The sequence below is a fragment of the Sprattus sprattus genome (genome assembly GCF_963457725.1).
Source record: "Sprattus sprattus genome assembly, chromosome: 19".
NCBI lineage: Eukaryota > Metazoa > Chordata > Actinopteri > Clupeiformes > Clupeidae > Sprattus > Sprattus sprattus.
The window spans coordinates 1,521,359-1,542,698 of record NC_137917.1 but is presented as its reverse complement, the minus strand read 5'-3'; the positions used below and the strand labels follow the sequence as shown (position 1 = coordinate 1,542,698).

At 46.6% G+C, this 21,340-nt stretch overlaps 1 protein-coding gene across 1 annotated transcript in view; it reads right to left on the bottom strand.

Annotated features, from left to right (window-relative positions):
- LOC308380066 (neural-cadherin) overlaps positions 1 to 16,071 on the bottom strand; it is a gene marked incomplete at its 3' end in the record, with an annotated part of 138,550 nt that extends 122,479 nt beyond the window's left edge. Inside the window, 1 exon segment of the mRNA XM_080857347.1 lies at positions 15,894 to 16,071. Coding sequence (XP_080713473.1) covers positions 15,894 to 16,056 — 163 coding nt within the window. The 5' untranslated portion in view covers positions 16,057 to 16,071.
- Positions 16,072 to 21,340: the final 5,269 nt, after the last annotated feature.

Genomic DNA, 21,340 nt, shown 5'->3' with positions numbered 1-21,340 from the left:
TTCAGAGTGCATCGTTGGCCTTTCCATGCGCTAGCGCGCCGTTGTCACAATTAGCTCTTTTTCCGTGAAAACGTGCCACTGGAAATTAGGTTTTGCATGGAAAGTGCCGGTAATAGCCTGCTAACACAACTCCCCATCAGCTCCCCTGCATGATTTTTTAATGCTGAGCACCAGTTAATCAGCTTTTATCTGCATTAAATAGAGGGAAGCTACGCTAAAGCCCTCTCTCCCACAACAAATAACCACTTTTCGGGAGAAAACAGATTCAGAAATCAGATTTTAATTATTAAACAGAGATTTTTTTATGGCTGTGGAGGACCTGCGGTAATTAGGTCCAATATCTCATGGTGCGGTTGCACAGGAGACTAGGTTGGAGTTGTTTGGTAGAGTTACTGCCAGCTGATCTGCGATGGCCATGGATAGAGGAGTAAGTCAGAGGAGTGGGGAGGAGAGTGTTCACTGGGAGTCTGTAGGGAGCGATGCAGGCAGCAGGTGAGGAGACTGGATAGAGGAGTAAGTCAGAGGAGTGGGGAGGAGAGTGTTCACTGGGAGTCTGTAGGGAGCGATGCAGGCAGCAGGTGAGGAGACTGAGAGAGAAGGTAAGTCTCAGCCTCTGACCCCCTGCTGGCTTGCCCTCGCCCGGTGCATCACTGCTCTCTAGGGTTAGGGTTTGTGTCTTTATGAGTTAGGGTTTGTGTCTTTATGGGTTAGGGTAAGTGTCTTTATGGGTTAGGGTTTGTATCTTTTGTGGGTTCTACAAAACGCCAAAGTTTTACATGGAAGTGGCTTTCCTCTGACAACACAAAGGATTCTTTATGACTGCAAATGCATGTAAAACTCTTGACATAAGAAACCTCAAACATGTTCTAATGATCTTTGGTTCAATGGGTTCTGAGGGTAATCAGGAAGGAGTTAAGCCCTGAGAGACAAGCTCTTGATATAATAAAAGATTTTAGTTTCATGTTTTTATACAGAGTTTCTACCTCCTTTGAGCTAGAGACAGAGGCAAAGATTTCAGGTTCATGAACTGGACGACGTTCTCAGCAACCATCTGGACCTGCTTGCCAGCAGAGTTCTCCAACCAAGGAGTGGAACTCATGGGTCATGTATAGGATGAGTACTCGAGTGGAACTCATGGGTCATGTATAGGATGAGTACTCGAGTGGAACTCATGGGTCATGTATAGGATGAGTACTCGAGTGGAACTCATGGGTCATGTATAGGATGAGTACTCGAGTGGAACTCATGGGTCATGTATAGGATGAGTACTCGAGTGGAACTCATGGGTCATGTATAGGATGAGTACTCGAGTGGAACTCATGGGTCATGTATAGGATGAGTACTCGAGTGGAACTCATGGGTCATATATAGGATGAGTACTCGAGGGGAACTCATGGGTCATGTATAGGATGAGTACTCGAGTGGAACTCATGGGTCATGTATAGGATGAGTACTCGAGTGGAACTCATGGGTCATGTATAGGATGAGTACTCGAGTGGAACTCATGGGTCATGTATAGGATGAGTACTCGAGTGGAACTAAATGTTTTTTTTTCTTAACTTCTCCGAGGCTGGAGCAACCCAGCCCAGTCCTTCTCCTCCGTCTCCACAGGCCCCATTCTCCATAGAGCTCTCCAAAATATCATTTAAGGTCTCACCCCCAGGACTAACCTGCTTTCAGAGGCAGGGAAGGGAGGAAGGGAAGAGGGGAGGAGAGGAGTAAACAAGCTCAGCAAAGCTCACCTCCCCCGGTGAGACCCTGCTATTCACTCACCCACACCCATGTGCTCCTTATTTCCCCTCCTGCGGGGGTGCTACTTGCTGGGGCTGGGGAGGGGGGGGGGGGGGGGGTGGGGGGAGTGTCTCCTGGGGTTCAAACGTCAAACAGGGCAAACCTGAGGAAAACCCTCCCTGTGGATCGGCTCTTGGGAAGCGTGAGGGACTGCACCCCCCTTCAGTTCTCCTCACGGCTCTCGGGAGCGCTGCCAGCCTGGGAGAGAGGACTTTTTGGTTCACTGTTCTTGGACCAGAACTTTCCGCTAGCCGCCAGATAGTGCAAGAGCGTGTCTAACGTGGCCCGCCATGAGACACACTCTTAACAGGCTTCCCGTCAGCGGGCGGAGAGAAAAGAGCAGCAGTCCTATTTCCAAAAGTCCTGGATTTAATGCAGTGTTCTAACTAAGTGGATTATAACATGAAAAAAAAGAAATAAGAAAAATATGTCAAGCGTCCCCTAGTGTACGTAGGGAAAGAGAGAGAGAGAGGGAGAAAGAGAGAGGGAGAATGTTGTGAAAAAGGAAAAAAAATGATGGAGTTCTTAAGAAGAGAATCCCTGATCCCTGTAATGAACAGCGTGTTATTTGAAGGCTGCATTATTGATGTCAGGGACATGTCTACTGCAAAAGTGCTATCAGGAGGCGACAACGGCACTTTTTAAATTATTACAGTGAGCGGCGGGAGATGAAAGTTTCTGATAGGAGGATGCGCAGTCCCCAGGCCTCCACGCCCTCACATAGGAGAACCAGAAGAGAACGAGGAGCGAGAGGAAAAACGACAGGGGGAAAGCGGAGGGAGAGAGGAGGGACGAGAGAGAGAGGGAAATGAGGAGAGAGGGAAGCCAGTACGGCGCCGTCACATTCATCCCTCACTTTGGATAGAAAGAAAGAAAAAAAATTGAACCTCCCTGACTCGAGCAGCACCGCTCGATGACTTACAGATGAGACCTGGACACCTCTGAGCACAGCACGGTCGTTCACCCCCGATCAGAGACGGCTCACTCAGAGATGCCCAGTGGGGAGTGGGCAGCTCAAACAGAGAAGATACAAGTGCCCACCCACACCAGACAGTGATCTAAAAGATGCACTTTGCAGAGAAATAAAAAAATAAATAATAATAATCACGTTCCCATTTATGTTGGTTTGCATTAATAAAAGCACGACTAATGTCACCCTAATTGTGAGCACCATGTTTTCGCAGTTATTCTTGGTCCCTTCCATGCAGATTAAGAGTGCCGCCACTGTACAGTGGAAGAGGAACAGACTCATAAAAGATGAAACAAGTCTATGATAAATGCTCCTTCTCAGCTATCCATGGAAGTCCCTATGCTTTTCTCAGTGGTGATTCTCACAGACTCTCTGGAGGTAATAAAGAAAGAGTAATGGCAGGAGGTAACCCGATGAGCTCGCTGAAGGGGGTGGGGGGTGGGGGGTTTGGGAGGGGCAACCCGATTCCAGCAGCAGGACTGCCTGACAGGTCAGGGTTCAAGAGGAAACCCTTGTGAAGCTCAGGTGTGGACAAGACCTTTGCAACTCCTTTTGAAACGCTTGGTGGGGTGGGGGGGTCTGGAGAAGGCAGGGGGTGGGAGGGTACCTACTTTATGAAGGCCAGTCATTTAGAGTCCATTCTCACCGGGCTAGCCATGCCTGTTCATAAATCAAGTGTCCGAGCACCCCGAATCTGGGGCCGACCCCCATTTCGTCACGCAGACGTGACCCAGGCCTGCTCATCATGCTGACCCAGAAAAACATCCTCAAAACGGGCTTCCAAATTCACCAACATATTACCTCCATCCAAAGACTGCAATGCATTCAATGCACTCACTCTTTTTTCATGTAATTTCTGTTCAGCGTTTTCCAGAGCACAGACTCTCAGGGTAGCTCATTTCAAAAGGAGCTTTATTGGGCTGGAATGTGTTGTTGGGGGGCCATCAAAACATCACCAAAACTGTTAATTATTCATCGCTCAGTTCAGTCAGAGAGAAGCTGGACTGACGAGGTGATGTAATCAGAGTAGAAGTTCCAGAAATGAACAGCAACCCCTCCCCAAAGCCAAAGGATCCTAACTAAACGGCCACCACACAGATGGAGAGCTGAGCTGAGGGGAGTGAGAAAGAGAGAGAGAGAGAGAGAGAGAGAGAGAGAGAGAGAGAGAAAGAGGAAACGGCTGCATCAAAGCTTCTCCTTTTCATGTTGAGCTTTTTGTCGTTTTCCCCCCAGTGATAGATGGACCCATTCTGAAAGGGCGGAAAAGTATGGTTTGGGAGTGTGTGTGTGTGTGTGTGTGTGTGTGTGGTGTTGGGGGGACATTTGGTTTCTTTCAACAGAGCCTGGTTCCATTTCATGATTTCATGGGCTGACATGGATCCGGCCGGTGTGGAAGCAACACTGATTTTATGTATCTCACATCACGTCTCTGCTAATAAATTTAGCCACGCCAGAGTCTCGAGTTTAACGCGGACCATTTGATGTTGCAAGTGCTGCGATGATTGGAGCCCAGCGAGCCTGACTGACATATGGTTCTGTTTGAGAACTGGTCCACTTCCTGTCTGTGCTCCTGCCAGATGATTGGACATCTGACGATGGGACAGCTCCACTCCCATTAGCACTCCATTGCTATTGAGATGCTCAACAAAGTCTTGGGAGAGTAGCCAAGTAGCCTTGAGCCATTCATTTTACTTCGACATCCACACTGGATGACTTCTAAGAGAGAGGAGATGAGGTGCCCGGTTTGGGAAAATGGAATGTCATTACCTGGGTCTGCACATAAAATAGCTAAGTTAGGTGTTAAAAGAGGGGAGCCTCTTGGGCTGTGGGACTTGCCAGTAATGCCTGCCTGATCAGACTGCCGGCCCACCTCACACAGTGATGAGGTGACAGGGAGAGATGGGGGAGTTAGAGAGAGAGTGAGTGAGTGAGTGAGTGAGTGAGTGGGAGAGTGTGGTAGATAGATGGATAGATGGATGGGCAGATATGGAGGGCACCGGACCTGATTGGACACAGAAGGAGAGAGGGCGAGAGGATAAAAGCATTCATGAGGACTGACAGTGCAAAGAAGACAAAAGAGGCAGAGATTACACTGAGGGAAAGAGAGAGAGAGAGAGTAAAAGAGAAAGGGGCATGTATGATAGATAGAAGAGGAGATTGGACAAAAGGAGATAAGGCAAATTGGATGAAAAGGGATGAGAATTTAAAAGATATAAAGTGGGAGTGGGAAATTGGTGAGTGAGACTGAGAAAGTGGGAAAGAGAGAGACAGAGAGAAAGAGTGTGAGAGCAAGAGGAGAGGGAGAGAAAGGAACGAGAGAGAGAGAGAGAGAGAGAGAGAGAAGGAGAGACAGGGGAACGGAAGAGGAGGTGGTGTGTGTGAGTGGCATTCGCTTTGATGCTCAGACAGATGCGTGGGTGTCAGAGATTCTCCTTTAGTCGTCTCCTGCTCTGACTGCCTTGGGTTAATAAAACCATTTTCTGGGCCTAAGTGGGTTCAATTGCAGCAATGCGCCTGAAACGTCCCTACTGCTGGCATGAGAGGTGGGGGCAATCAGCAATGTCATCACTCTTGTCACATGACCACGACGGCACGTCAAGACAGAAAGGTCGACGCCTGAGTGCATTGCCCCCCCCCCGCTCAGCTCGATTTTCCCAAGATCTCTCTGAGGGGCTTTGAAGCTTCACCCAGCTGTCGCCATCCAATCCCACACATCACAGAAGACATTCTGCTCCTTTTTTTTGCCCTTTACAACGGAGAGAGAGAGTTAACTGCCTTCCATTAAGTTGACACCTGACCAGGAATGCATGGAGTGAATTACTTTTGACCTGCTCTGCCATCTGGTGACAACAGCATCGGAGCCTCCACAGAGGGGCCACTCTGAACAGAACCAGAGCCAGAGCCAGAGCCAGAACCTGTGCCGTTAGGGGGCCTTGGGTGGTGAGCGTTTGTTTTCTCCACAAAAATGTGGTTCTGCTCTCTTTAAAAGGAACATTTGCCTTCATGGCGACTCACACCTGTTCCAAATAAAGAGTATCTTTGGGTTTTTAATTGGAGTTGCAGAGTGACAGTGTTCTCCGCCCACAAATACTTGATTGGGCGCTCTTTTGATGTGTATTCCGGTGGGCGTTTAATTAGTCAAAAGATTTATCCCCTTTTTTTTCAAGAAATGGAGGCACTCCTGAGACACAGTCATTTTTACTTTCTTACTCTAGAGTCGGCCACCAACCATTATCGATAGTCAATAACTTTCAACTGAGCACTGTACCCACACTCATATACCCTACAATGCAGTAAATAAACACTGAAATGCACTTATAAACTATTGCGCTATCTCGAAAAAACATTTGCCGTGGGTTTGTTCACACTTCAAGGTCTTTACTTGAGTATTCATTAAAGTGATCCACTTTCATCTCCCTGCCCTATTAATGTATGAATGAAACAGTCCTCTCCCATGGGCCATTTACCTTGTAAACACACACCAAGCAGAAAGTTTGTGTGTGTGTGTTAGTGTCTGTGTCTGTGTAGGTGTTGATTTAGTAATCAGGGAGGAGGGCTCTGATAAAGCAGGTAATTCATCTTTATGAGGTGTCTCTTTTCTTGCATCGCGGCAAGCGACAGCCCTGGAATTAAACGTGAAAATCTCAAACCCAGCCGTGTTTGTTGATTTTTACGCCGTGTTCGAGAACCCAAAAGGGCTCTTTGCATATTTGCTTAATTGATTTCTGCAGCCTTTAAATCTTTAAACGAGTGCCTTTTTCTCTGGCACTTCATTCCCCCCTCTTTGAAGTTGGCATTTCAAACGGGGGGAGCGCTCTGCAAAGCGGTATGCAAATGATGGTCTATGACTCTAGTGCGGTCCCTCCCCGTGCCAAATCAATAATAACCTAGGAGAGGGATGTTTTTCACCATCACTCTTACATAATATTGATTTCCCATCTACCACTCATCCGTCCAGGAACTTTCCACGTGTTGATTGTCCCGGTGTGCCGGTCTCCTGGTCACGGCTCTCCCGGGGACCTGTCAGACCACATCACCAGCCTGTCAGCTCGCCACAACATGATCAGACAAGGGTCACTGAGGGAGAGGAGCTGGTGCCGGATGTGTGTGTTTGTTTGTGTACGAATGTGTATGGGCATGTGTGTTATAGTTTGTGCATGTGTGTTTGCAGGGATGCATGCATGTGTGTGTGCGTATGTGTTTGTGTACGTGTATGTGGATCATGTGACTTCATGTGTGGCTTTAGAAGCAAGAATGTTGTGTGAATGATTGGTTTGTATGTGTGAATGTGTGTGTGTGTGTGTTTATATAGCATGATGAGTGTGTGTGTGTGTGTGTGTGTGTGTGTGTGTGTGTGTGTGTGTGTGTGTGTGTGTGTGTGTGTGTGTGTGTGTGGTGTGGGTCCTGTTGGGTTGCAGGACTTAGAGACCCAGGTGTTCATTCACAACAGCAAGATGAGTATTTGGGTCATGGACGCAGTCTGGCTACTTAATGAATAAATCCCCCGTCACACACTATTCTTTCATTCGTTTGAGATAGGATGGGGGAATATACAGAGAGAGAGAGAGAGAGAGAGAGAGAGATAGAGAGAGAAGGAGAAAGAGAGAGAGAGAAACAGAAACAGAGGGAGGAGGGAGGGAGGGAGAGAGAGGAGAAAAGGAGAGGGAGCGAGTGAGAGAGAAGCTGGGGGGATTATCTTTGCCACTGCGCTGGGCCAAGCCAAACAAGAGCATCTGTGTCTGAACATATTAAATGATCTAATTACTGTCTTATCTGCTTAAAACTGCATGTGCTGGGTGGCGCTGGCTGCTTCCTGAGCGGGAGTCAGACTCGGTCCCTGCTCAGCACTGGGGCTGTGCTCAAAAGAGGAGCACCACACCCCTCCAACCTGCTGCCACACCCACACCCACAGCACTACACACCAGCCAGGGAAGAGGGGAGCAGAGCCAGGACAGAAAAAAATTAAAGGAAGGAAGAAAGGAGGGATGGAAGGAAAGAAATCAAGAAACGGGTAGGAAGGAAGAGAAGATGAACAAAATAAATAAAGAAATAAAATGAACAAAGGGAAAGAAGAAAGGTATAAAGATAAAGAGGAAAGTCAGAGAGGCGTAGATTCAGCTCTGATTTGACAAGGTCTTACCTCACCATAAACAAGGGCTCGCGTAATTAATGTTTGCCAAGGAGAGCTTTCATGTTAACAAGTCTAACTGTCAAATTACTTTTAATTTCTGTATTCGTAGTACACTTCTCAAATTAACTTTGGCCTGTGGGATAACTGTGTGCATTACGTGACAAAGAGAGAGTGAAAAAAGGAGAAAAATGGAGTAAAGGAACAGAACAAGGAAAAAAGAAGGGAGAGTGAGTGAGCAAGAGAAAGTGGGTAAACCAGTTGGGGACTCAAAGGTCAAAGGTCAGATATGAAAAAGAAAGAAAGAGCAAACTGGGATTTGGAGGAAACCTTTTTATCGATTAATCGCAACAACAACAAGTGAAAGGTTTAAAGCAGCAGCCATCTTAAACATCTCACCCTTTCTGTTTCCAGTGAAAGGCCGCACTTTGTATGATACTTAAGAGGACAGGCTGACAGGATACAGACTTTCCAGGCACCATTATACAACAGTGAGTGTTGTGCAACCAGCCTCGGCCCCATTGTCTCGTCATGAACATGCACATCTATGTTCCATTGATCTGCTAATGGACGCCTCTGCAGCTGGGCTGGAAGGGGAACCTAAATGCCTCTCTGCTGGTGATGTTTTTGTCAGTCTTGTGTCCCTCCTGCTGCCCTCCCAACAAACACACACACACATCCACACACACTTTTCTCCTCTCTGTCTGATAGCACTTCAATCACCGGGAAACGCCAATCGCTTACTTTGATAAACAAATTTGCTGCTGAAATCCCAGATCACTCAGTTTAAATTGAGAGCGTTTCGAGGGCAATTTCCTCTTTGACTGAAAAAAGGGATTTTCAACTAAAAGAAAAAGAAACAGAGAGAGAGAAGGGGGGGGGGGTTGAAAGGGAGAGAAGACTCTTCCACAGGAATGAACAAAAATCCTCGCGAGCGTGTCCAATTTAACAATTAAGATCAAAAGTTGTGGCTGAATTAGAGTTGGTGGGGCTGCCCTCCAAAACAGTTAACCATGAGGCCATTTGGGAGATTGGCAAAGAGTAGGTGGGGGGTGGGGGGGTGGTGGTGCATACTGGGTTGTGGGTTGGGGCATGTGGCAGTGGTGGATGTGGGGGGTGGTGAGGGAGGGTTCAAATGACCTTGTCCTACTTCATCATTAAAAAGGCCATCCCCTGGGCCACCCTGCATATCTGTCAATAACCTATTATAACACAATGGTGGGGTGGAAGCTGCTGTGGCATGAAGTTCAATTAACTAAGGAGGGGATGTGGACAAAGAGATCAAAAACAAGCGAGACAGGGAGAGAGAGAGGGAGAGAGAGGGAGAGAGAGAGAGAGAGAGAGAGAGAGGGAGCAGGCAAAACAGGGGAACGAGAGGGCTGGAGCGTAAGAGGCCGCGGGGAGAGAGCGTTAAAAAAAGAGGGGGGAGTGGATAAATGAGAGTGAAAGGAGAAAACAGCAGAGGAACATGGTGGTGCTTTGATGGAGTACCCTCATTTACAGCTGGGCGAACAGCGCTCACTCTCTGAGGATAGTCAGCCGTCAAACACACACAAAAGCAGTGGCATCTCCGATTGTCACATTCCACTGCGAGAGATGCTTATTTAACCAAAGACGAGAGGACAGAGAGGGAAAGAGGAGCGAGAGAGAGAGAGAGACAGCGAGAAAGAGAGATAGAGACGGATAGAGAGAGAGAGAAAACAGGTTATTTCAGACGATGGTGGGTGGGTGGGGCTGCTGTGAGCCCATTAGCGAGGCCCTCGGAGCGGCGTGGCGATGGAAAGTGAGCAATCATTAGGGCTCTCCGGTGACGAGCGGCGCCATGCCTCACTGGCATGTGTCAGAGACCGATGCTTCACATCGCACCCCGTCGCTTGCTGGACCAAACACGCATGGCTACATGCGGCTTTAGCCCAGCGCAAAAATCCCCCCCCTCAAACACACACACATACACACACACACACACACACATACACACACACACACACACACACACACACACACACACACACACACACACACATTGCCCCAGTACTAGTGTGTGTCCTCCCCTCCAACTGTGCTTTCCATGCTCGAGCACAAGTCACCCTGATTCAAACTGACCACAGCGCTTCTCCGGGGGTTCATTTGCCACCAAAAAAGATCATTCCATAATGCCTTTCTGCATCCTCACAATGCTATGTCCTGCAGCTAAGTCTACCCCACCACCCACAATCACACAAAGTCACACACAGCCAAACACACACACTCACAAACACACACACTAGTAAACATGCACAGGCATAGTAAAAACTTGCTTTCTTTAATCTCTCTCTCACTCTCTCTCTCTATCTATTTATCTATCTTTTTTCTCTCTCTCATCTTAACCCTCTGTTCACTTCTTGTGGCTTGAGTGAAATCTCCGGTGTGTGTGTGTGTGTGTGTGTGTGTTCTATAATGGCCTCTTCTGTGCTCTCACACTCCCAGGCATGTCTCGGGGCTGTGCACAGATGTGAAGAGGGACTAATTGCACAGATTTATATAAAACGGGTGAAACGCTGGTGGTCTGGGGAGCCCCTGAGCCCTCCCAATGCAGTCAGGAGAAAGAGGAGGAGGAGGTGGGGGAGGAGGAGGAGGCGGAGAAGCAAACACATAAATAAATACAATCAAGCATTCAGTCTGTCATATAAATCTGACACTCACGGGCACCGAACCGGAGAAAATGAGGGAAAGCATGCTTTTTCCACCGTTATAATTTGATGACAGGATGAAGCAGGCTTTCTCTCTCTCTCTCTCTCTCTATCACACACACACACACTCAGTCTCTCTCTCTCTCTCTCTCTCTCTCTCTCTCTCTCTCTCTCTCTCTCTCTCTCTCTCTCTCTCACACTCTCTCTCTCTCTCTCTCTTTTGCATCAAAAGGAAAATGGGTTCCTGAGGAGAGAACAATGGCATAAGATGAGCCACTGTATTATTTAGGGCATGCACAATAAGAATTAGAAGTCTTTCAAAAAATGTGCTCCCTCTCTTCTGGAATGTTCCACTTGTCCGAGTATGCCATGACCAATCAGACACCTCTACTCAGACACCTCTATATATGGCCAAAATCTGCTGTTGTTTCAGGGAATATGCCAAACTCAGTTTGAGGCATCTTCACTATAGAAACCAAAATCAATGTACCACAAGAACACTCTGTGCCTCGATGAAGTTTTAGATTCACGAAAGACCTTATGCTTAATAACATGGCATTGTCCTTAAATCGAATCACGGCTCACTAATGCCCTATTCAGCGCTAGGCACCAGCAGATAGAGAAGAGGTCCCCACTGACACAGCCCATTCACACAGAGACTCCTGAGTCCAGACTCCAGACCAACAGCCCCCTCGACCTACTAATGGACCACCTCTGACTGAGGTGCCTTGGAAAACCTCCGTCGCAGATTTCGCAGTCAGTCGTCACTGCTCACTCATCAGATCCCTCTGCGCGCTCTGGCCGGCATGGTCACATTTGCAGCCCGGCTAATGGGAAGTGACAGCCTCCTCCGCGACCTGGGTGCACATGCAGCCTCTCTTCGCTGGCCCCCATGCTCTCACCCGAGCCATGCCAGGCTTGACATGACGAGCCAAGGGGAAATGGTGAGGAGGTGTGTGTGGGGGTGAGTCAGGAGGGGCACTCTTCTGAGTCGCTGAGCAGTGCGAAAGGGAGCATGGCCTAATTATACCTACAGACAGACAGCACGCTCACCGGGTCAAGCACCCGCCACAGCGGAGAGGGGGAACTAACAGTGAGGTGGAGAGATCACTTGGTCTCAAAGTAAAGACGTCGAAAAGACGAGACAGAGCTCTGTGTCTTCACGAGACCTGGGCGTTCATCTTGAACAAAGCTCAAACTCGCAGTCAGTGGCTAATAAATAGCACTTAAAACAGTGTTAATGGAACACTGAAATAGTATCGTTTCTAATTTCTTCAGATTAGCATTGGTTGTATTTTGAAAAGGGATAAAAATCCAGGACTGATTAAATCCAAGAGCCTATACTCAAAAGTGGCTTTGGATGAAAGATTCCGACAAATGACTACATGTGGATGTAAAAAACTACTCATTTTCAAGACAAGACATTTCCAACGAAGTAAATACATTGCATATGAAACCTATGTCCATTCCCTTGGCACGCACCCATGTCAAACATCATTTTTCTACTAAGTCCACAGCTTACTACTAAGAGTCAGACAAACATTCCTATCACCATGACCATAAGCTTCATCATCAATGAAGAACTTGGGAGTGAGGTTTACTGCGACCCTGTCTTTAAACCATCCATTTTATCGAAAAAGAGATAACATGTGGGTAGAAAGCTGTTCTACTTGTAGTTTTCCATCACCGGCTCATAATTCTCTCTATGTGGGACCTTTAGTTTATTATGCTCTGTCTCTGGTTTATTGCATGGCCTGGCGTTCCAGGCATAAATGAGATGAAGTTATTGTAAGGGATAACAGTAGAGCTGTGGGTTTGAGTGAGACACTCAAGACCTAAGACTTGCTTGAGGAGAATGGCTCCAAGCTGTATGTGGTGACGCATAAAAAATCGAAGCACGGTTGTGAACAACTGCGCTGTCTATCTGCGGGGCTTTGGTTGGTATATGAAGTGCTTTCTCAGGTTTAGTTTTTCTTTTTGTCATTTTTATGAGTTTTTAGTCATTTTTTAATTTCACTCTCTCTCACACTCTCTCTCTTATTCTGTCCAGCACTGCAGGCGAAACTCCTCTTCATGCTAGAGCATTTTCTGTCTCCCAGTGTTCCAGGGAAGATAAAGTTTGCCCCCTTGTGCGGATTTCTTTTAAACTTACACGGCCGCACCGATCCCTTTTGGGCTGGGAGTAAAGCTCTGGTGAGGGTGCGCGGATGAAAGGGGGCTCTATGTATGTAGAGCACACCAGCCATTATCAGTGTTTACCAAGTTCACGGAGGCACCGCAGGGATCATCTTTTGGGGGAATAGAGGGAGGGTGGTGGTGATATTGGGGGTGGTGTGTGTGTGTGATGGTTTAGAGAACTGCCCTGGAGTCACACACACACACACACACACACACAGGCTGCATCATAATGGTAATGGTGCTGGACAAACGGCTATGCCCCCGCCCTGCAAGCGGCTTGTTAATTAAATGCTATCCGACACCGAGGTGAGTCACACACACAGCCTGGTGTCTCCTAAACACCACTGCAGGCATGCATCCAAACACACACATTAGCCCGACTTAAACATGAACACAGGGCATATATTAATCACACAAAGGGCTTCATGCACCCTCCACTACTGTATGCATATTGTGAGCACATGCACTTACATATGGGGGGTATGTTCCTTAGTAGCATCCATTAGTAATGTTCCACTTACAAAATAGTGATGCAAAGCTCTTTGTGGAATTTACGAATTTTCAGTATGTTACCAATTATGTGTTCTAGGGAAAATCTAAAAGACCTTTTTTAAATAGTTGTCTGAAATCTGTTTTGCAATATGGCTATTTAAAAATGTCATCCAATTGCACACGATGCAAAATATATGAATGCATCAAAAGCCCAAATTATTGATGTAATGAAAACAAATTAATAGACTAAGCCACTGGAAACCAATTTAAAATGTCCCATTTTTCTGGATGTTGGAGTGTACCTTTGCCAGTTATGCGTCTTTCAACAGTGCCAGAAAAGAAAGAAATGTATGTCTGCTCAGTTTGTGCAGCTGGTGCTTAAGAACCAGCATTAAGTGTCAGAAATCAAAAACAAAGAGATAGACAGACAGAGAGGTGGAGTGAAAGAGAGGAAAGAAGAGAGTGGGAAAACATCCAGCACCGTGTTCGCAGATGGGATTGTTTTATCTAAACTTCGCTTCAGAGCAGGAAGAAAATAAACATTACTCTTTAAAACACTCAAACGGCATGTGTGAGCAAAGGACTAGACAATGGTTTCAAGAATAATTATCTCCCAGAAGACCTTTGCGTTGGCGCGCATTCTTCCATAATCGTGTATATGGGTGAAACAATCCTCCAGACTGCATCTTGAGACCAAACAGAAACCAGTGGTTCAAGGAGTTGTTTTCATAGCGTTTTAAAAATGTGTGTGTGTGTGTCCGTGTGTGTCTGTCTGTGTGTGTGTGTGTGTGTGTGTGTGTGTGTGTGTGTGTGTGTGTGTGTGTGTGTGTGTGTGTGTGTGTGTGTGTGTGTGCATGTGTGTGCGTGTGTAAGTTATGGGTAGTGATTTGCTTCATACTGTAAAACTTCTCAAACTTTATCAGGGGCCTTTAGGCATCAATGCAAAAACAAAGCAAAGCATTGGAGTTGTTGGCTAAATGTCTAAGACTCTTCAACACAGATCTCCCTCCCTCCCTCCGCTCTCCTCTGCCTCTGAACATCGCCTGCTGCTGTTTCTTTTTAAAGTCAATGCTTGTGCTTCTAGTCACATTCACATGTGTCTTGGTGATGAGCTTCCGCCACAGCCCACACACCGCCACATCTGAACGTCCACACACTAAGCAAGATAGATGTTGCGAGAGCGATCCAGTGGCCAGATCTGACGACTGATGAGCATGTGAGCGCTGAAGATGCAAGATTTATGACCCGCAACTGTTTTTTTTCCCTGCATTTTCTGAGCAAATAAAATCATGAATCATATTTATTTCCGTCTCTGATTTTTACCCCAACTGAGCATCCACTAAGCGGGTGACTTAAACCAGAGTGTCAGATGATTACGCTGTCGTGATCCATGATGGATTGGCCTTACCTTACATAAACAAACTGCCCTGTCCCAAACATAAACAGTCTATCCTATGCGACATCAACAGTGAGAAACGGCAAGGCCACATGTGTTTCGTCTGGGTGTTTCCAGGTGGATAAATAGCCTTAATTACTCCAAACAAACAGCACTCATAGGTTCTCTGATTAAGGAGATTGAGGCCTTACATTTATGTAAACCACTCCACCAACTCCCGTGGGTTAAATTAGAGGCCTTCAACCAACATTTACTTTGGGATGGGGGACTTGATAACTTAGGCTCCAAGGGAACCATACAATGCATGAAGTAGCTACAACTATTCTTTCTTGGTGTCTTTCTGTTTGTCTGTGTTCTGTCACTCTGTTAACCCACCACTGTATTTGTCTACTGGATTTTGGGGCAGTTGTTATGAGGCAAAAATCGTTTCTTATTACAGCCTCACCATGCGTTTTTTTTTTATTATTATTTTACGCAAAGCCACGAACAAATATCAAAGCGTGCTTGCTGATCTCTCCCATGTGTTCGGCAGACGTGGTGACTGAGTTTGCTTTTAGTGTTCGTGAGGTAACTGAAGGCTTTAATCCTGTTTACCCAATTACTGGCCGGTCGGGCGTAAACATCTATCACCAGAGTGGCAGGGATGTGGCGGAGACGCGAAACGCTCCAGTGGTAGAACTGGCACATTTACTCCCTGCAGTACAGATGACGAGCTACTTTTCGTGCTCATTCATTTCCCTGCGAAGATTAGGGACATAATAGCTATGCATCTTTCACATTATGCCTGTGACTATGACAATAAATTATACACCCTCTCCCTCAGCGTGTTCTATTCAAGTACCCTAGTGTCTCTAAAATTGGTTTCATGTTCCGGTTCATCATATGCACAAAATAATTTATATCAGCTAACGAACTTGCTGTTAAACCATTCACATGTATGACTGACTTTGTCAAATATTTGCCAATGTTCGTAGAGTTCGCCACCCAGCGACAGCTCAAGGCGTGTGGGCGAGGACTGACACAGTGGTCGCACTGTCGTCTAAACAGATGCTTTTCTCAGCATCAACGGACACTGGTTTGTATTTGCCAACCGCTCATCCAGTGATTACGCATTGTGCCTATATTGGTGTGTTTATGAACGCTCTGAACGCTAACCTAAAATATTTTCATAAGGTAGTCTGGACAGTTACAGATACAGATAACCGAACATTTGTCGAAAATGACAACTCGTAGCGCAAGTCAGAAAATGTGTATCGGAAGTGTTCTTACCTCGCATGTTCTGAATTTTAACCACCACCTCGGTCGTTGACTTCAGTCTCTGTGCCAAGTACAGCCGACCCGAGTCGCGCTCAATCTGAACCGGAGCATCAGCTTCTGATATCACTTCAAACCACTTCTTTTCGAACTTCTGGTCAGGAACGGTGAAAATCATGTCCCCTATTTTAACATCTCCCGAAACTGTTACGGTATAGAACAGGTCCTCGGAAACCGCTCTCGGCTTCCTAACTTTAGAAGGGAAGGCTCTGTGAACATCAATGTGAAGTATAAGGGGCTCGCTTTCCAGAGAGACATCTCCTTGATCTCTTGCGTAAATGCGTGTCGTTATGTTGTTCACACTTTTTAAAGAATTGACAAGCACAACTTGTCCGGTCTTAGGAATAACATGTATGTATTTGTTGGGAGGGAACACATAATATCGGACTTTGGCGTTACGACCAGCATCACTGTCAAGTGCAAGAATGCGTGTGAATTCGGAGCCAATTGGCGTGAGCTCATCTACCTTTATTCTCTCATATTCATTTCTAAAATAGGGTTTGTTGTCGTTTGCGTCCAACACTTCAACATCCAATTCCAGGGTACTGTTGAAACAGCCTGGAACCAGCGCACTTAAAATATATCTCGGTTTCAGCTCCCGGTCTAAAGTTTTCGTGGTTATCAGGGAAAATCCTTGTCCATGATGGTACACAAGGCGAAAGTCAGAAACGTCTGTCCCATGTAGAGCCGTGCCTGGATTTTCAGTCCAGTCTGACTCTTGGCATTTCTCTCCAAAAGGCAATAGTATCCCGCGCACCACAGAATCGGTCGGTGCATTCTCCACAATATGCCCGTAATAAATAGGAGGGTTTGCTTTCACGATGGCAAAAGAAACGAAAATGCCAACTACAAATACACCCCGAGTCCAAATAATGCACGCGTTTCCTCGGCGTGTCTTCATGTTTCCATCAAATCGGTCTCACTGATTCACTCGTAGCGTACATGTAATGGAACTTACTTTGTGCATTAAGTTACAAAGACACAGAAGCTGTGGTAGATAAAATGAGATGTCTGAATGTATCTTAGTAGTTGTAACCCTATATTAAACGGCGTCAAAGTTTGAAGAGTACTCTCGGTCAACAACGTCAAAAGGCATCTGCGACTGTTCCACCGGCATCACTAAAGTCAGCCAGTGCTTGCATCCAGCGAGTCCAGGCAGCACAAAGTCCATGTGGTACTATGATCACCGCCCACGAAAAACCGACCAATCACAAGAACGGAATGGGCTGATGCGCACCCAATCCCATCCCAGACTCACTTTAACCTACTGCACGGGAATAAACGGACGCTGGAGTTTAGCATTCTGGTCCTCGAATTTAAACGGCGAAACGCTCAGCGAATAGCGAGATCTGTTTGTTAAACACACTCATTCCCAGAATACACAATGACTTTGAGCAATTCACTGCCAGATCATGAACAAGTTGTGCGCTGGGGAGAGCAACTATCTCTCCTCCCTGAATCCAATTATTGCCACGCTCCCTTGCCTCAGCAAAACCACCTATCATTTATAATTGTGTCTACCCATACATTCTTGTTTGTAATGCCAAACGGTACCCTATAGACGTAGACTTAGTACAACCAAACTCCGCTATTTGGTATCTGGCATTAATTGAATTGCTGGTTTCCCTTAGATTGGATCTTTGTGTTGTAATATGTGAACTATAAACATGCACCTTACATAACTCTACCAGCAGTGTTGGATACCTCTGCCCAACTGAAATCATTAATTTATGAATTTACAGTCAAACAGGTTATCTAACGTGAGTGTGAGTGTGGATGTCTAAAACATGTCTCTAAGGTCAATCAGTAAAATCACTCCCAACATGCCTACCATGTCTATGAGATCATCTGAGTGTAGCACCTTAGCATCTCTGCAGTGGGTAGACCCAGACTTATCTTATGACTGTAAATCTCTTCTTAATTGTTCAAAGAGCAACATCAATTTCATGTATAATGTACCATAACGTATATTCGTTCCTGAATCATTCGCGTGCTTATTTAGAGAGCTTAAACGATCTCACCCTTGTTATTATTGTTAACCGATGGCTTTTGGCCATTTATTCGAAACCCAATTCCCCCAATTGCTCTCAGCTCGCTCTGGCATTTTGTTCCATTTCCTGGGCTGGATCAATACAAATTCAGCTGCCTTCAAGAGGGCAATAAGCTAGCTACATATTGCACTTCGCTTATTATTTATTTAACTCCTTTAACACGGAACGTTGGGCCCAAGACGCTGTTACTTCCCATTCTCAGCATTTCCCCATTTATCAAGGGGGCAGAAGATGATGCAGCCCCATCACTTTCACAGAATGACATCACAGCTGAGATGCCAGAATGGAAGAGGAGGTGGTGATGGGGTGAGCAAACACAGCCTGGAGTCTTTGCACTGGCAGTGGGAGTGGAAGCTGGAGAGAAGAACAACGCTGCTGCACATTGTCACTTTCTGTATCGCATTTTTGAAAGAAAAGCCAAGTTGATGGACTCTATCTGAAGGACTGTATGGAGTTGATAGAGTCTATCTCATCCACTGAGCAGTCTCTGAGATCTGCTGGAACGTATGGATTTAGGTCACAGCAGCATGACAGAAAGGGAACTTCAATGCAAACACTGTTTGAAACATTCACGCACACTGGATTTTGATGGCAACAGATAGGAAGCTAAATATCTATTTGTCCAAATGTTACTATCAGCCAGCAAGCAATTGCAATTGCATTTTAAATGATAGTTCGGTCCGAAATGAAGTACCAGTAGAGCACTTTATTAGGCTTCCTTAGACAAAAGGAGCAAGGCAGCATAGAGCCAAAATAACTCTTACTTTATTTTAGGGGAGTGAGTGGTCTCAACACTTAAATTCGACTAGCTCACTGTGTGCTGCACCAACAAGCTAACTTTAGATGGGTGACTGAAGTGAACGCTATATAGTGGAGGAATTCTCATTTTGGGGTGAAACTTTCTCTAATGAAACATTCCCTAATGGTAGAAACAAATAGCTGAGAGCTCTAAATACTGATGAATCACCATTGCTCTAATGGCATAATCTATCTGATTTTTTTTCTTTCTTTCTTTCACTCGCTCGCTCGCTTTTTTTGAATAGGAGCGCCGTTGAAAAAGAAAATCAATGCCTTTCTGGACCCTGCGCTGGCAGTTCCCATCTACACTGATTTTCCTGCAGGTCTCGTTTCCCTTGGGTACACACAAACCCCTGCCTCGCTCCTCCAAACCTCCAGTGCGCTGTTGTGTTTACCGATGGCCTCCACAATGCTAAGTCGACAGCTCTCCGCGGAAAAAAGCTGCATAGTCGTAAGAACGTTAGAGCGATCCGTAATTCTTGAAGGTGCAAAAACGGGCTTATTTCAGCCTCTGCCGCTGGCGTGCTGATCTCTCGCCGGCGGTGTGTTTTATGTGCCGTTCTTTGTGCTTCGGATCGGGACGGATTTGCTTGTCATCTCACATCACAGCACCTGCCAGAGACATAGATAACAATAACCCTAAAGTGGCGAGAAAAAAATAAAAACGGAAAAAGAAAGAAAAACTCATCTTGCACACAAGAGCAGAAGCGCTTTCAGCTGAATTCCCACTTGTCGACCCGTCTCCCATCACACCAGTAGAAAACCCACACTCAGTCACACAGCTAAGACAGACTTTTTACTTATGTATGCCTGTGATTATTAAAAATCAAAACTCCAGTCTCTTCCTCTCTAAAACTGTAAATGCCACCTGATGGCACTGCTGAACTAAGGCAGGGAACCTCCACAGTTAAAGCACATATGCTTTGCTTTAAAAGGGTTTAGAAAAACACCTGAATTTTTTTTCTACAGACCAATCGACTTGGTTGAGCATGAAGGCTCAGATCCCCCCCCCCCCCCCCCAGCAACAGCCAGAGCCACCCCACCCGCCCGACCATCTCGCCTTCTCTTTGAAAAGCATAACACAAATTACTGCAATTTACCCCGAGAGGGAGTGTGTCTGTGACAGGGGAATGGATTTCAAGTTGACGGTGTTGAATGTAGTGTCACAGCCACTCGCACCAGTCTTTCATCATATTTTGGCAGGCCTCTCCACGGAAAAAGTGACAGGAGTAGCGAGGCAACGAAGGCAATCTTGTGAACCTTGGGCTTCTCTGTCTAAGGTCACCAGAACTGACAAGTTCTCTCTCTCTCTCTCTCTCTCTCTCTCTCTCTCTCTCTCTCTCTCTCTCTCTCTCTCTCTCTCTCTCTCTCTCTCTCTCTCTCTCTCTCTCTCTCTCTCTCTCCTCTCTCTCTCTCTCTCTCTCTCTCTCTCTCTCTCTCTCTCTCTCTCTCTCTCTGTTTCTCTCTCTCCCTCGCTCTCATTCGCACAACGTGCTCTTTATCTCCTTTTTTTCTTCTCTGGCCTCTATCTTTAGTTTTACCTCCCTGCTTCTCTTTCATTCCTGCATCTCTCTCTCTCTCTCTCTCTTTCTGCGACTTTTGTCTCCCCTCCTCTTTTTCTTCTCCCCCTCTCTCACTCTCTTCCCCCTTTAATCTGTGCACTGACAGTCAAATGAATGCCAGGTGGATTTCCTTCTCCTCCCACTGCTTCTTGTCACACACACAAACTGTGTGTGTGAGTGAGTGAGAGTGAGAGAGAGCGAGAAAGAGAGAGAGAGAGAGAGTGATGTCTGCATGTCCACCCCTCACCCCTCTCCCAGAGTTGCAAGACATCTCTCCCTGTTTGCTTCATGCGTCGGATCTCCGGCTGGGTGCTCACATAACCCGTGACAGGATGATGTGTGCCTGTGTGTGTGTGTGTGTGTATATATGTGTGTGTGTGTGTGTGTGTGTGTGTGTGTGTGGCAGCAGGCTGAGTGTCTATGCTTCTGTGCCCCCGCCACCATCCAACCGCCTCCTCCCCCAGGCTTCTCTACTCTCCCTCAATCCATTCTCATCCGCGCTCACTTCCACCTGAACTCTGTCTGCAGCAGTCTCCATTCCTCTCTTCTCCTCTCCTCTCCTCTTATCCCCTCCCCTTTCCCCTCCTCTCCTCTCTTCTCCACTCCTCTTCTCTCCTCTCCTCTCTTCTCCTCTTCTCTTCTCCTCTCCTCCCCTCCTCTCTCCTTTCCTTCCTTTCCTCTCCTCTCCTCTTCTTTCCTCTCCTGTCCTCTCTTCTCTTCTCTCCTCTTCTCTGTTCCCCTTCCCTCTCCTCTCCTCTCCTCCCATCTCCTCTCCTCTCCTCTCCTCCCCTCTCCTCCCCGGCCACAGCCCCCATTTCCACCACTCTCTCTCCACTGAGCTTCACACCTCGCTAAGCCTGTCCACTGGCCTTAAATGATATACTTCTCTGTTTTGCCCCCTTGGCTGATGTACCTATCTATCTTGTGCTTGAATTTACCTCAGGTGTCAACCACAACCACCCACACCAACCCCCCTCTCCCTCCCCCCTGC